The sequence below is a fragment of the Delphinus delphis genome, chromosome 8 (genome assembly GCF_949987515.2).
Source record: "Delphinus delphis chromosome 8, mDelDel1.2, whole genome shotgun sequence".
In the NCBI taxonomy this organism is placed as follows: domain Eukaryota; kingdom Metazoa; phylum Chordata; class Mammalia; order Artiodactyla; family Delphinidae; genus Delphinus; species Delphinus delphis.
The window spans coordinates 58,440,608-58,458,251 of record NC_082690.1 but is presented as its reverse complement, the minus strand read 5'-3'; the positions used below and the strand labels follow the sequence as shown (position 1 = coordinate 58,458,251).

At 35.3% G+C, this 17,644-nt stretch overlaps 1 protein-coding gene across 1 annotated transcript in view; it reads right to left on the bottom strand.

The window, feature by feature from the left end:
- Positions 1-17,644, bottom strand: part of PGM2L1 (phosphoglucomutase 2 like 1) — a 67,870-nt gene that overhangs the window by 14,330 nt on the left and 35,896 nt on the right. The window contains exons 2-5 of the mRNA XM_060018282.1: positions 12,223-12,390; positions 9,900-10,006; positions 9,094-9,178; positions 5,622-5,705 (exon numbers count right to left, since the gene is read on the bottom strand). Coding sequence (XP_059874265.1) covers positions 5,622-5,705; positions 9,094-9,178; positions 9,900-10,006; positions 12,223-12,390 — 444 coding nt within the window. The remainder of the gene's footprint in view (positions 1-5,621; positions 5,706-9,093; positions 9,179-9,899; positions 10,007-12,222; positions 12,391-17,644) is intronic.

Sequence of the window (17,644 nt, the reverse complement as noted above, 5' to 3'; positions counted from 1 at the left end):
ACCATGGAGTATCCATGAAACTTGATGCTATGAAATTTTAGCATTATAAAATGGTCCTGTTATATGATAAAGAAGAAATTATTTTTCAGCTATAAATTAAAGTAGAATTTATGTCACACTAAATAAAGTCTATTCCAGGAAAGACACTTAACATGCTAATTATTCCATACACATTTCAGTATATGTATTTTCAGTATTTAATGAAAATACATTTCATTAAATTGTCAGTTTGTCAAGTAGCCTGATCAACAAGACAGTAGGAACAGTTAATAAAAAAGCAAGAAAATGTATTTCTATAATTCACAGGCTCTCAAGGTTAGAAGGGACTCTGCTTAGAGAATATCTATACCAACTTCTCCCATGTATTTGACATGAATCCCTTCTACTGCATCCTGAATGAAGGAGAGAAGAATACTTTTGAATATAGGCTATGTACAAAACTCTGTACCAAGCAATATGGTAGACGGCATGACCTAAAAATTCTCACTCTGTAAACACCTCAAAATGCTAGATAAAGTAGAAAAAGTATTATCTAAAATATACAGCTTGGTTCATAAGAAGGAAAGGGAAAACTCCAGGCAGTGGGGAAAAAAGGAAAGAATGGAAAACCAGAGTGATAAAGTTGCGGGCTGACGCTGTGGCCACCTGGGGTTTGGGAACTGTTCGTTTATCTGGCTCCTGAGTTTTTTGTTTTTTTTTTTTATATCGGCTCCTGAGTTTTAATACCCATGTGGAAGGTAGAGAATTGGAACTGAGATGCCCCTCTTAGTGGAAATGTAGAACAGAGAAAGTTCTGCCCACTATTATTGAAAGATGATGAGGAAGCATGTCTGTTTCTTCCTAAGTTCTGGGTGATGAAAAAATTTCAAATCTGAGATCTAAATTGACACAGAAATTGCTCCCAGTCAGTGAAACTCCTGTGTTTCCTGCAGAAATTTAAAAAACAAAACCAAAAATTGCTCTTAAGTGATGCTCCCACATTCCAAACAACCAACAAGATTCTGTCCATAGGCCCTGAAAGCTCTTTATGAAAATTTATATAACATGAGAAAAAAACATCTTGGCCTTTCTCCCTGCCTTGTATGTGAATGTGATGCCTAGAGGAACAGCAACACATATAATGGCCATGCTTGAAGAAAAGGCCAAAAAAACTGCAGAGGTGCCAGACCCGACAACGCTGAGCTACAGAACCATGCCAGCAGCCACATACTTCTAGATTTTTTGTTATGTGAGAAAAATAAATTCCTATCAGCTTAACCCACTTTTGTGGGTTTTCTGAACCTGCAGCAGAAAGTATCCCTACCTGATTTAGTAACAGAAAAATCCATGCCACAAAATATACCCAGGAATAAACTTAAAAAGAAATGTAAAAGATAAAAAAATCTTTAAAATGTTACTGAAGGGGCTTCCCTGGTGGCGCAGTGGTTGAGAATCTGCCTACTAATGCAGGGGACACAGGTTTGAGCCCTGGTCTGGGACGATCCCACATGCCGCGGAGCGACTAGGCCCATGAGCCACAACTACTGAGCCTGCGCATCTGGAGCCTGTGCTCCGCAACAAGAGAGGCCGCGATAGTGAGAGGCCAGCGCACTGCGATGAAGAGTGGCCCCCGCTTGCCACAACTAGAGGAAGCCCTCGCACAGAAACGAAGACCCAACACAGCCAAAAATAAATAAATAAATAAATAAATAAATAAATAAATAAATAAATAAATAAAATGTTACTGAAGGGTCTAAAAGAAGTCTTGGAAGAATAGAAAGATACATTCTGTTCTTGAATAAAGAGACTCAATAATATGACAAAAATATTGAATCTCCCTAAATTAATGTACAAGTGAAATATGATACCAATAAAAATGTCAAAATAATTTTTCCAGATGGAAAAAAAATACCATAATACCATGCATGGAAAAATATCATAAATAAAGTCAAAAGGCAAATGATAATATGGGGGAAAAATATCTGAAAAACAGATGACCAAGAGCTACTTTGGAGTTCCTACAAATCAACAAGGAAAAGAGCAACTACCCAAGAAAAAAATGGGCAAAACCTTAAACAGGCTTTTCAGGAAAGGGAACACAAATATCATATAAATGCATGAAAAGAAGCTCAACCTTACTCATAAGACAGGTACAGATTAAACATAACATTTCCACATATCTGATTGGCAAAGATGAAAAAGTTTGATAATACAATAATGTACCGTGGGGGATAAAGACCTTCATATTGGTGGTGAGAGTATCAACTAGAACCACTACCTTGAATAGAGAATGACAAATTTTATTTCATAGTCCCTTTGACTCAGAAGTTTCACATCTAGAAATTTATTTTATAGCTCAGCAGGGCCACAGAAATATAATGTGAGCCACAACGCATGTCATATTTACATTACATTCTTTTATTGTATTAACTGTCCAAAATCTGGTGTGTATTTTACACTTACAGCACATCTCAATTCAGACTAGTCATATTTTAAGTGTTCGATAGCCATAGGTAGCTGGTGGCTATCAGCTTGGACAGTGCAGCTATAGATAAGAATAAAAACAATAGGTAACATTTATTATTTACTGGAGCCAGACACAATACTAAGCATTTTTCATGCACTATCTCCCTTAATCCTTACTCTCACCCTATGATGCTGGTTCTATTATTATTCTCAGTTTGTAGATGGAGAAACTAAAGCACAGAGAAATTAAGTAACTTGCCTTAGGTTACAAAGCTTCTGAGTGGCAGAGGACAGAGATAGGTTTCAAACCCACCCCCATAATTCTTTTTTTTTTTTTTTTTTTTTTTGCTGTTACGCGGGCCTCTCACTGTTGTGGCCTCTCCCGTTGTGGAGCTCCGGACGCACAGGCTCAGCGGCCATGGCTCACGGGCCTAGCCGCTCGGCGGCATGTGGGATCTTCCCAGACCGGGGCATGAACCCATGTCCCCTGCATCGGCAGGCGGACTCTCAACCACTGCGCCACCAGGGAAGCCCCACCCCATAATTCTCTTAACTGCTATTCCATATTGACTCTGTAAGTCTACTTGTACCTATGAACAAAGATGTATGTAGAATAACATTCACTGTAGCACTGCTTGTAGGCAGCAGATCAGAAACAAATGAAATATTCATCAACAGAGGACTGGTTAAATAAATTACGACTCATCTATATAGGTTTTTAAAGATGAATGTGGCAAACCTATCTATCTATAGATGGACTGATGTAGAAAATGATCTCTAAGGCTGTTTCACACTGTTGTGTGAAAAAACCAAGGTGCAGAACACTATATATAGTGCCCTGCCATTTATGGGGAAAAAAAAAAGAGGAGTGACCAATACGTGATTGGTCATGATTACACGTGCATAGACTCTCTGGAAGGAAACCAAAACCAGAAACAGTATTTGCTTCTGAAAAGTGATACTAGGGGAAGAGGGTGGGAGAAATACTCCTTATTGTTTAACTTTTTACACTGGTTTAACTTTCATACTTTTTACCTTGTGCTTATATTGAATACTTTAAGAAAACAAATCTTTGAGGGTCTACTATGTGACAAGTATGTTCAATAGCAGTAAATATCAAAACAAAGTCCCTCCACCCATGAGCTTATATTGGGGAATGGGGTGGGGACAGTCAAACAAACAAGTCAATAAACAAACAAGATAATTCATCATAAAGAAAGCAGGTAATTACAGATAGTGATAAGTTTTGTGAAGGAAATAAGATGAAGAGAAGGTCACTGAGGGAAGCCATTTCAGATAAGGTGGCCAGGGAAGGTCTTTTCACGGAAACAACATCTGGGCAGGAGCCTTGAAGGATGAAAATAAGCAAATCTGCAAGATTTGGGGAAGAGAAATCCAAGCAGAGGAACAAACAAAAGGCTCATAGTGGGAAAAGGGCTTGGTATACTGAAGGAGCTGGAGGAATGGAAAGGAGCTGCAGTGTGACTGGGATGTACTGAGCACAGGAGAAGAATGAATGAAACAAGGTGGAAGAGGCAGGCAGGAGACAGTCCTGTAAGCCCCAGGGTAAGCAGTTTGGGTTTAGCAGGAAAGTTAACATGGCCTGTTTATATTTTAAAAGATCATCTGGCTGCTTGGTGAAGAATGGACTGCAGGGGAGAAAAATGGAAGCAGGGAAGAGACCAGCTAAGATGCTGTAGTTCAGGCAAAGACAACAGTGGTTTAGAACAGTGAAGGTAGAAGGTACTGGCAGAAGTAAACATATTCTACATATATGTGGATGCATATGTATCTCAAATTATACATACATATACATTTGGATGTATATGTACAATTTGTAGAACCTGTTAGTAAATTAATGTCAGGAGTAATCAAGAATGAATTTTGGTTTTTGTTTAGGTGGGTGGTAGTGTGAATTTATAGAGATGGGTAAGACTGGGGGAGGAACACATTTGGGTGTATATGTGGCAGATCTGGGGGGAATCAAGACCACTGTTTCAGAGACACTAATTTTGAGATGTCCATTAGGCATCCCAACAGATATTAAGTTGGCAGCTGGATTCAGGAGTCTTATGCTCAGAGGAGAGATCTGGGTTCTTAGCTCTCTTTGACAGTTGACCTCTCCCTCCTTGCAACTCCCTTACCTCTTTCGCTTTTATCATACCAGCCTCTTCCGGTCTTTGTCCTATCTCCAGCTCCTCTTCTTTCTCCCTTCACTTGAAGTTGATATTCCCTAGGGTTCCATTCTTGACCTCTTTTTCTAACCTACACTGTCTCTGGGCTGCTCATCCAAATAAAGAATTTCCAAATATTCTTATATGCTCTAATACAATATGTACGGTGATCCCCAAATCTGTAACTTCAGCGCAGATTTCTCCCCTGAGCAACAGATCTACTTATTCAACTGCCTACAGGTCATTGCTGCCTGTTTGACCCACAAATCCCTCAGACTTAATTATGTCCAAAACTAATTAATTATGATTCTTCCCTGCCTCTATAAATGGTAACACTACCCATTTAGCTGGCCAGGGCCAAAATCTTAGATTAGGATTAAATATTCTTTTCCCCAGTAAAACAGAGCTTAGTGTGCCTGGAGTATCCCTACACAAGATGAAAAAAGAATATAAGATCATGGACTCGTCAGCTAGGAGCCCCAAACACTGGTTCAATACTGTGCCATATCTTCTGTTTGCCCCTCCAGAGCCACTCTTCACCCTTCCCCACCCTGCTTTCTGCCATGAAGCCTGACACATCAAATAGATCCTGTGGCCAATAGGGAGTCCCAGCAGAAGGTTGGAGGGAGAGGAGAATGAGGTCAAGATACTATTCCTCCGGCTCTCTTCCATCAAACTCCCATTTATTCTTTAAGTTCTTGGTACAAAATGCCTTTATTTCTGAAATGGTAGAGAGGGTGGATTTGGGATGGGTTGGGGAAATCAAAGGCAGTAAGATATCAGAAGTAAAAAGACCATTGAAGAGACTTTTGTAATAGTACATATTGAAACGTAATAAGGGCCATTAGGGATACACTTTCTCTGAGGGGTAGCCTCAATGTTTTTATCTTTCTGTTCCCAATGTCTAACCCTGCTCCTCACTGTAGAAAATATACTCAGCACATATTATTTAAATAAAATAAGAACTATGAAATGACCAAAGATAAGGAGTCCAAGGTTTACCTTGTATCCATTGTCTTCTTTGCGGTTGTGAGATGCAGTAATCATCACACCTGCAACTGCTTTGAGCTCCTGGACTGCATATGGCTAAAAAAACAATAGCAATAAATATTTGTTTCTTAGCTACTCATACATCTGACATAAGAATAACTTTGATTAAATAACTGGAAAAGACATTAAGATATAAATAGCCTAAAACCTCAATAATCAACTCCAGGTTCCTTGGGTGGGATATAACTAAAGCCACCTAAATATTAGGTCATCAATAACCACCTAACTGTTAGACTGAATGGTTTTGTTCCCCCTCTAGTCTCATTTAACTTAGTCCTATAATTATTTTGTTCATTTAACAAATATTTAACAAACACCTATTATATGCCAGATACTCCACAAGACTCTGGAGATATGAGAGGGGAATATAATCATAAAATATTAGACCTGGAAGTAAATTTAAGAAATCATCTAATGTATCATATTTTACACACTGTATACTGTTTATCCAACATTATATAATCATAAGGGAGAATATATAAGAGAAGAACTTAGGTCTCTTGCCTTCCAATTTGAAGATCTTTACATATACTCTGTGGCCTCTATAGCATATAAAGGTCAATTTACCATCTCTCCCAAAGTTAATTCCCAGGTTGAATTTCCCTTTTTCTTTGCAGTTATCATTTATTTGCCTAAGATGTTCCCCATATTCCTTCTACCATCACATCTAACTTCTCTCCTCCTGGCCATGGGCGGGTGGACACGTGACCCTGATCTGACTAGAGTAACCTATTCCCTTGATGATTTAACTCAGAGACTGGCTCACAACCCAAGCCTGGTCAGAGTCTTTCTCTAAGATGTCTCTGCTATAGGTAGTCAAGGAAGATTGCCTTTTGACTCAAAGACATGGTGATAAAATAACTTCCCTAGCAGCTAGAGCAAATCTACCTGCAATAAGACAGGAAGGCCAACACATAGTTACAGCTGGAAATGGTAACCCAGTGGCAGACTCCTACATAAATGTTCTACATTTCTGGGCCCTCCCTGGTTTCTGTCATTCGTTAGAGCTAATTGTTTAGAAATTCCTTCTATTCTTTGAGCCACTCCGTATATTTCCAATAAATCACTAGTAACAGTTTATAGAGACATTATCTAATGGTCAAACATTTGGTAAAACTTGTCCACAAAATCATGTGAACCTGGCATTTTTATTTTGAGAAGATAAATAAAAACCAGTTCAATTTCTTTAGTGGTTATAGGTCTATTCAGGTTTTCTATTTCTTATCAGTTTTGATGTATTAGTTATTCTAGAAAATTGGCCAATTCTCCTAAGTTTCACATTTATTTGCACTGTTATTCAGAATATTGTGATTTTCTTAATAGCTATGTATTTATTATTCACTCTTTTACTTTCTTTGTCTTTTTTTTCTTCAGCACCCTTGCCAAAAGGCTTTGTCTATTTTATTAATTGTCTCTTCAGAGAGCCAACTCTTGCTTTTGTTGATACAATCTTTTCTTTATTTTCTATTTAATTGATTTTTCCTCATATCTTTATTAGTTTTATTTTATTTGGATTTATTCTGTTTTGGTTCTAACATAGTAAGTTAAAGTCTTAGCTCGTTATTCTAAAAATTTTTTTCCTAATATATTCATTAAGACTATAAATTTCCCCTTAAGTAGGGCTTTAGCTATATCCCATAGTTTTTGCTATTTATTGTTTTCATTGTTGCTCAGTTTTAAATACAGACAGTCCTTGCTTTGCAAAGTTCCAGTATACATGAATTTCTGATACCATATTTTAGTTAAATGATACCAGTCTCCCAACAACATGCTCAAATTTTAGTTACCATGCTATACTGTGAGTAACTGCATCAAGTACAAACCTGGCTGCTAGCTCTTCAGTCTGAAATAACTATGTATATAAGAGATCCATCATGATTAATAACCAATCATGTCATCAAGTCTGTCAGTGATTGGTCACTGTGCATCTGTCAGCTCTCTCACAGACAGCAAAGCATGTAGCTGTGTTGCCTCATCTCCCAGTGATATACCCATGTGACAATTTTGCAAAAATGGACAACTGAAAGAAGGAACTGGCCAACAAAGATGAAAGTGCAGCAAAGAAACAAAAGTGATAACAGTGGAAGTGACATTTAAATCGACCATAAATGGAGTTATAGAAGAAATAACCGGGAACGTTGACACTGCTGTCATTCAAGAGACTCTAGATGTGCAACCAGGTGAGCTTAGTGAAGGTGAATGTATGGATATAAATGAAGGATGTGGTTGTGATGAAAGGGATGAAGCTGTCCCAGAGGGAGTGATACTGGTCAAAAAAGGAATTCTCAGAGACATTTTATGATACTGAAAGTACAAATGATAGGGAATTCCCTGACGGTCCAGTGGTTAGGACTCCACGCTTTCACTACCGAGGACCTGGGTTCAATCCCTGGTTGGGGAGCTAAGATACCACAAGCCGCACAGCACAGCCAAAAAAAGAAAGAAAGAAAGTAAGTACAAAAGAAACGTGGGAAGCTGATCCAGACTTAGAAAGAAGTGTGATAATTCAGCAAGGCATAGAGAAGATGCTTACTCATATTGTTGAGTCATATGACAAGAAGCAAGCACTGGTCACAGTCCTGATACATTGTATTACAAAGAAATAAAACACTAAAGTGTTTTACCACTTCTAATGTTTTAAATTACAGAGTAGCAAATAAATATTAGTTTATTACTTTTTTCTTTTCTCTGTACATTTTTAATCAAGACAAAAGGTATATTTAAGGTTTTGACAAAAAAATTTTAAAGGTCACAGAACAATCGTAATTTCCCCCATTGATAACTAACATTGCTTTGCATGGTTTTAGCTTACACAGTTATCTTTACAGTCCTGCACTACCATGCAAAGCAAGGATGGCTATAGTTTCTAATCTTCATTATATCTTCCTTAATCCATAAATTACTTACGAATGTGTTTTTAAAATTCCAAACATATGGGGATTTGTGGGTTTCTTTATTTTAAATCTTATTGCATTGGGGTCCAGGGCTATGGCTTAATAAGCAATTATCTTGTATTTGTGAGATTTCCTTTGTGACCCTATTTGGTAAGAATGAGTATCCTACCATCACTGAATACAGGGTTTACACACAGACACACACACACACACGATTAAGCACGCTAATTGTGTGTTTAAATCTATCTGTAATAATTTTTGCAGGCCTGATAAATCAGTTTCTGAAAGAAGAGTATTAAAATATCCCGCCATGACTGTGGATTTGTCATCTTGTTATAGATCAAATTCTTAGGTGGTTCGACACATGCTTGTTGAATGAAAATAAATTCAGCACAAAATTGGTTTTCTTTAGGTCCTTCGTATCACTTAATACAGAGCTATATGCATGACAAAGATTTAAATCCTGCTTGATTTAAGAAATCTTTTCAAGAGCAATCTTTTCTGTACAATCAGTGATACAACACACTTACTACAAAAGGCGTAGGAACATATCTTGAAAAAAGGTACACAGGAACATCTTTGGCCAGCAAGACTGCAGCAGTGAGTTTAGCAAGCCTAAAAAAAAGAGATTTCACTTGGTCCTTAGCTTTACATACTTTTTGAAAACCAACCTCCTATAAAATAAATGCATTATAATTATTCTGAATATACAGTAGCATAATACAACCGATTCTTATAATCACTAGTTATTTAAGATTCATGCTCCAACTTTAAAATGTTAAATGAGATTTTTTTGAAAAGGGGTAACAAGGAACAGAATTGACATTTAAATTTCTTCCTTTTTTCTCATTCATCTTCTGATGGCTCTTTTAATAAGAAATAAAACACGCAAAAGGCAAAAAACATGGAAGAAAGTGAAACCAGAGACTTTGGTTTATATAAACACAATATGCCTATTTACCCCGTGAAGAAAAAGTATCACTATATCATGATTATCTATGTGTGAAAATACCCTAAAACTAATCAAATAGGACTATAATGAGAGAATGCAAGTTACATAATCCTCCTACCCAGTGCCTCTGCCAAAATATTAAAATCATCACATAGTCTATGTCATTCTAAACACTAACTCTAAACATTTAGAAATTTACTCCTTTCTGTAAAAACCAAAGGTTATCTTTGAAATGCTTCTATTTCACCTCTAAAATAAACATTAGCATGTGATCACATTTTTTTTGGACAGCTTCCTGTTTCAGAAATCCTACAACTGGGCATAACATTTTTTTCAAGGTTTTATTCCAATCCAGCTTAATCTCTGAAACAATTAACACTGTACCTCTGGCTGCTGCAGCTGCTGGTTACTTGACCCCGGGTGTCGTACCCCACGACAAAACCTCTTTGCTTGAAGTTTGAGAAACATCTCTCAAGGTATTTGTACATCCCCTGAAGCAGATAAACACAGAAAATTAGTTCCTGACTAATGCCTGCATTTTCTACGACTTAAGGGCTATTCTTTTTATATGTGGTGTGCAGCTTATTGGCTCTCAGGGAACTGGCTTCCTCCTTTTGCCCATGGTTACCAATGTGAGAAGAACAATGTTCAGTCCTCGAATGTGAGATGATAAACACCTGCTTCCTGGAGTTTCAGACATGTTTAATACCACAGAAATATCAATTAAGTAACTTAAATCCAATACGATACATAAAACATTAGGGGAAAAAAAGATGGGACATGAGAGTCAGAATGCTAAAAAAGAAAAAAAAAAAACTTGTTAGAAGAGCCAAAAGAAATTGTTTCTTGCCTTAAGGCTCTAGAGAACAAAATTTTGACCATGTTAGGCCTTGCTAAATCATAAGATTGAAGCTAACCAGAAGATTTGATCTAATTTATGACACAAATATTTAAAAGCAGCAACATAAACCTTCATTAGAACATTTCTTAAGGTGGCTGATCCCATTCTTTAGTTTTAAAATCTCACAGAAAGAAAATCTCATAAACGAGGAAAATTTGCAGTCAAGGGTGACAAAAAAAATGAAATGAAGTACTTAATATTGAAAATATCACAATAATAAGCCAAAACATCATTTAACTATTTTATGAATGATTTGCTAACTCTAATAAACACTTCCGTCCTTAAAAATAACACTTCATATTGCTACAGTCCTTTTAAAACTACTTTCTCGGATGTTGCCACATTTAATCCTCACAACAACCCCCAGAAGAAAGAAATGAAGATACCAGTTCTATTTTTGTCTCTGTCTTTCAACATTTCTTCCAAAAAAGAGGAAACAAAATAAGATTGAAGCTCCATTTAATGACTTACCCAAAGCCATTCATTCAACCAAAACTATGTTATACTGATTTATTGAAGACCTACTATGTGGCAGGGACTGCTAAGTAACTATGTGGCAGCACCAGAGGAGACCCCAGTGACTTCCGGACGCTTCTTTCATGGTTCTTTCAAGTATAATTATTCTTCCTAACCTACTCCCTACGCGTGTGTGTGCGCCCAAGCATGAATGCAATATAGCCCAAATTGACTAGTTTCACCAACTTATTTATTTCTAATGATGATACTATCCTAAAACCTCACAGAATCTCATTCTCTGGTGTAAAAATCCATCTTCTCGTATCCATACATAGGTTCTGAAAAAAACTAGGGTTTAAGAATTAGATTCCATCTGGCTTTTCCACTTCAAATAATGGAATCTCAACTCTTGTAAAAATTTGCACTTCTGTAGAAATTGATTTTCAAACACCTCCTCCACTCGTTTTTCTGAAGTCAAGGAATCTTCAGTTAAAATGAAAGCTTATAAGGAAACCCAACATACAAAAAAGATCGAACTGAAGCGTTTCTGGACAAAGATAAGGGGATGGGGGCAGGAGGAGGCAAGCATCCTCCCTATTCAGTCATCTTGTCATCCTTTGTTCCTGATCCCCTGCATTAGCCCCTGGATTTAGAGAATTCCCTCAGAATAAGGGTAAAGGTGATTTACTGTTTGGCAGTATCAATTAGAATTATATCTACTGAGCAATTCTCTAGTTCAGAACTATTTTTAGTATATGCTAAATGCATTTTGGCCTCAAAAGTGGAGCTCCTTGAAACACTAAGGATGATTCACTGGAAAGAAAAGTAATGTTTCTAGAATAAGTTGCATAAAAATGGGGAGAAATAAAACAAATTGTATCATATCAACACTGTCTTAACTCTCAAAATATATGGAAAACCATGTTAAAAGGAAATATTTTCAACTAAATTTTCCAAATACTCTGGTTAATCTTTACCAATGGCCATATGCCAAAATGAGCAATCACCTTCTTTCTATCTAAATTTGTTTCTTTGTATTAAATGGAAATGTCAATATCCATTTCCTGGTTTCAAATGCAAAGTAACATTGTCAAGAAGTTGACAATGGCAACCAAAATAACTCAATAAGAAAGTCAGTCTGTGACTCTAAAGATACATAAATGACCTCTAAGATCAGTCTTGTGCAAGACCAAAGGTCAGAATTTATTCTACATTTTTTATTTACAAGAGAGTATCTTGCTGGATATAAAGCTTTTTTGGTTTTGTTCTTTTTTTTTTTAAGAAAAGAAACTAATTTATAAAGCAAAAAAGAGTGATAAAAGTACACATATTATAATTTATAATACTTACCTGTGTTGATTGTATTACTGTAAGATCATTAATATAGCAAAATCCTGCCCCCATAGCAGAACGAAGTCCTGCAGTCCCGAAAGTCATTCGGCAACAAAGTCTATCTCGCAGCTCCTTGTTCATCCCATTCCTTAACAGATTTTCAATTTGCTCTTTTGTCTTGGGATTCTATAAAAAAGATGTATTAAAACTTAATCAGGATCACAAGTGGAGTCCTAATATGAAGCCCTTCTGAGGAAGCAATAAGTATTATTCACACATAACAACGTTCTACGTTGATGACTACAAATTCCACAGTGCTACTTATTAATATTAGTATGTATAATTAAAAAACACCTGCCATTTATTGAGTCCCCAAAGAGGCCAGACCCTATTGAGTGTGATTTACATATCTCTAATTGTCATATTTTTAAAATAATATATTCAAGAATTTTTTTAACAAATTGACAAGAGCTATGGATCCAAAATAAACCTCTTAGTCAAAAATGATATCAATTAAAGTCTATGTTAAGTTTTAAAAGAAATATGGAAGCTATTAGATAAATGTCATCAAAACATGCCTACTAAATACTTCCTAAACATCTGTAATTCAAAATGGCCAGATAAGCCTTACTGCTCTTTAAAGTCACAGAAAACCATTCAATTTATCTACAGCAATAGTTGACCATGAAAAGGTCTTAAGTGTTAAATGTGGACTTTGTTAAGAGTGAGAATGAAAATTCAGTCCAAATTTGGCTTGTGAAGCAAGACATGCCAACATCTTTATTTTAGGGTTCGTATTTCATTAGCACATACTTCAACTTATTTTCATAAAGCTCAGGGTGCCTATAACTGAAAACAGTGCTTCACAAATGAGTAACAAGTTTTGAATAGAAATGCAATTACAATGAGAATAAAACTTAAATGGAATTTTCCAGTATTTTCTTTTTTAGGAGAGTCAAATAATAAGAAAATAAGGTAAAGCATAACTTCTCTCTTCCATACCATATGTAATATGGATTTAGTCCATACTAACTGCATAGATTGTCTACATCTACAGTCCATATAATGACAATGAATATTCAGAATGATAAACCAAGGCACTTGAAAGATGCTAAATATTAGAGTATATTTGTACTTGTAAAGAAATAAAATCATATTAATATATAATTTAAACAAAAAGGTATTCTGGGGATAGTGGAAACTAAAGTAACCAGAGGACATGCCACAAACTAATGAGAAGCCATGGAAATTTTGATCAACTGAAATTGTAATCTGCTTAAACTAGATGGATGTTAAAAGAAATGTGTATACACACACACACACACACACACACACACACACACACATAGAGAGAGAGAGAGAGAGAGAGAGAGAGAGCAAGCACCTTGACTCAAGGAGTCTATTTCATAAATGGCACAAACTAACAAATATAGAGCCTACATTAAAATATGAATAGCTATTAAGAGAAAAATCTAAACAATAAGATTATCTGGGCTACTATATATTATTCCAATGTCTAAGATATCGCCAGATTTGATACAGAGGTCAAAGACTTGAAGAGAGTTAACATTTAAAAATAGGTTATAAGAAAGACAAAAATTGAAAAGACTGAAAAACTTCAGTACTATAGAGGGTACAAGGCAGTGTCATACAGTTAGTTACAATGAAATTGGGAGTCTTTTCAGAGTGATTTTTCAGCAATTATGAATATTTAAACTGCATATGCCTTTTGGCCCATAGATTTCTCTGTCCACAGTAATACCTTCACATGAACAAGATTCATTCATACAAGAATATTCACTGCAGTATCTTACTGGTAGTAGTATTATTACCATCATATTGAGATTAAGAGATAAGAGATTAAGATTTAGAGAAGGAGTCTTATAACACTGAGCTAATATTGGAGGTCTAGACAGGATTTGAATCCAGGTTGGTCTGGCTCTAAAGCCTATACCATCTCACTATAAACAAAATAATTATGTAGGGCAGGTTAATAATGCTTCTAATAATAATTTAACTCCAGCTACAAAGTAAAAAAGATTCCTTTTTATTACAGCTATATAAATATAAAAATGATCCACCAGACATAAACGCTATTAGGTTACTGAGTATACGTCCTAATATTTATTACACAGCTATTAGAGTAGGGCCTAAAAATTCTATTTTCTGTTATACATCACAACCAGTTCTAACCTAATTCCTGGTTCTGAAAAAGCCTGTAAATTGGAGAAAAATAAAAATGGGTAAAGAATCATGATGCGTTAGAAATAAGCAAATCTTTATGGTAAAAAGAGCTAAGTGACTAGGTGACAGTCATTTGAAATCTACTTTAAAGTCAGATTTCTCTACTATTTCATAGCTAGACATTAAATTAGATGTTGATGTTCCAAACATTTAAAAATGTAATTAAAAGTCTATCTATGTAGCCATGATTATCATATATTTTCCATTTGAATGATGAAATTACATTTGTATTTTGCTGTTAAAATCTTCAAATAACCATGATTTTTATAAACTATAATATATGAAGATTCTCAAGAATTACAAAATTATTTTAAAAATACTATTTCCGGGCTTCCCCGGTGGTGCAGTGGTTAAGAATCTGCCTGCCAATGCAGGGGACACAGGTTCAAGCCCTGGTCTGGGAAGATCCCACATGCCGCAGAGCAACTAAACCCATGCGCCACAGCTACTGAGCCTGAGCTCTAGAGCCCACAAGCCATAACTACGGAGCCCACGTGCCACAACTACTGAAGTATGTGCACCTAGAGCCCGTGCTCTGCAATAAGAGAAGCTACCACAATGAGAAGCCCGTGCACTGCAATGAAGAGCAGCCCTTGCTCGCCGCAACTAGAAAAAGCCTGCACGCAGCAACAAAGACCCAACACAGCCAAAACTAACTAACTAAATAAATTTATTTAAAAAAATACTATTTCCACAAGGAACTAAGATATATTAAATGAAAAGGAAGGAAAAGCAGAAGAGTATATAAGGTGTTTAAATTTGTATAAAAAGATGTATATGTATACTTATGTATAATTCTAGAAATACTCCATGCAAATATAAGACACTACAAATAGTGATTATCTATGATGGGAAAATCAGGGGAAAATGCTGAGGTAGAAAGGAGTATTTTTATTGTACAGTCTTGGTTCTGATGGGCTATTTTATGTACGTATTACTTATTTTATGGTAAAAATTATATAGATATCCGTGGGGACTGAGAAAAACTACTACTTGTGTATCTACATGAATACTTTTTACCTCACAAACTACTCTCTTTTTCCTACGCACAGAAAGCTATTAAGAAGATCTGAATCTATAAAACATATATTGGCGCTTTCTCAAATACAAATTATTGTTTTCTTTCTAAGTGTGCGCTCTTATTTACAATTCACTCATTACTTGAGAATAGGAGAAGCCCTATCAGCAAAAAAAGAAAATTGTTCAACTGTTAAAAAAAAAAAAGCACCTCTAAAATTAAAATGTAAGTCAGTAGGAAAGGTGATTTACATACTTCTTAGAAATGTACTTATTGACCTACTATATAAAATGAAAATTAATTATTTAGAAAGTAAATGTATCCAATCTGAACTAAATTTGCTCTTAACTAGCATATTTTAGAATCCTAATAATTTTAGTACCCTAAAAAAGTAACCCTGAAGAAAATCCAAAGAGATTTTAGTGACTACTAGCATGTTCTATACTTCATTGGAAATGAAGCTGGTTGTTTAGTATGAATCAGTAAGCTAAAGAATACAGAATTAAAGCCATGCATTATTTTCAAATTTTACCTGTATACCAAAAATTTTCCTTTGGTTCTAATCATATGGATTGCTGCAACTTTATACGGCTGAACTGAAGACAAGAAAGTGTCTTCTTACATAATACTGTGTGGAGGTTTTTTTTTTTTTTTTCCATATTGTAGGTCCATAAGGCCCAAATTCAAAGAAAACATGAAAGAACTGATTTACAAAAAAGGCAACACTTTAAATATATAGAAGTGCCTCTTCTAACAAACTTAACTTCTTAAAGACTTTCATAACTGTGAAGAAAGCTCACATCAGCCTCAAATCATGCCAACTCTGCCTGCCATGAAATGAAACTATTAGCGTTTACTTATGAAGGCTCATTTTGGACACACCCAAGCTTCTCTGAACCTATTCTGTTAATAATTAGGGGGCTTCTGTATTATTTATGCATAACAAATATAAATGTGTATAAAAGTATATAAAAAAGTACGTAATCGTCATTAAGTAAAACAAATCAAGTTTGCCAATGAGGAATTCACCTGTAAATCTTCTTTCCTACTACTTTTATAAACCTAGTATTTTTATAATTCTTATACAGTTGAATCTCTATTAATATTCTACTACTAAACCTAACAGCTTAAAAGCAATCTAAAATATGAATCTCATTGTTTAGAAGTTTAGAAGAGATCTAAAAGAACATAACATATATTAACAATTCCAAATCTTAATATTGTTAAACATCTAAAGAGGAGACAACATATAAAATTGATTTTTTAGTAACTCAAATATATCTAAAATTATAAATCTGTAACACTTTTAAATGCTTCTGACAGAGATGGGTATCTAAACAATAAATATCAGTTTTATATTAACTACAGAGAAAAAAATTTAAGTTTATTTCTAGACAGAAGTTAAAATAGGAAACTGCAATCTGAAAATCTGAAGGGTGAATGCAACTGACATTTACTTCTGAGGGTCAGCCAGCTTGGAGATCCAAGTCTAGAGTCCTGAAGCAGAACATGTTTTCCAAACCAGATGCTTCCTGAGTCCAAAATACACTCTCTTAAAACCAATAATTTTTTTCCCTTTAAAAGGATTTTGGTGTAATTCTAAATTTAACTTTTCCATCTTTAAAAAAATTGTAGAAATTAGCATAAGCTAAATTGGCTTAGATAAAACACTTGAATGACTATACTTGTCATATAAAGTGAGATTTACTTAATAATAATTGGTTTAATAAAAGTTGAATAATAATCACTGAGTGAATATAAAAATCATATCCAGGAAATAAAGATGCTAACTACTCCAAAAGTAGAAAATAAGCTTTAAAATAAAATACATTGAGGGCAGAGAGCAGAAGCAAGAAGAACTACAATCCTGCAGCCTGTGGAACAAAAACCACATTCACAGAAAGACAGACAAGATAAAAAGGCAGAGGGCTATGTACCAGATGAAGGAACAAGATAAAACCCCAGAAAAACAACTAAATGAAGTGGAGATAGGCAACCTTCCAGAAGAAGAATTCAGAATAATGATAGTGAAGATAATCCAGGACCTCGGAAAAACAAGGGAGGCAAAGATCAAGAAGATGAAAGAAATGTTTAACAAAGACCTAGAAGAATTAAAGAACAAACAAACAGAGATGAACAATACAATAACTGAAATGAAAACTATACTAGAAGGAATCA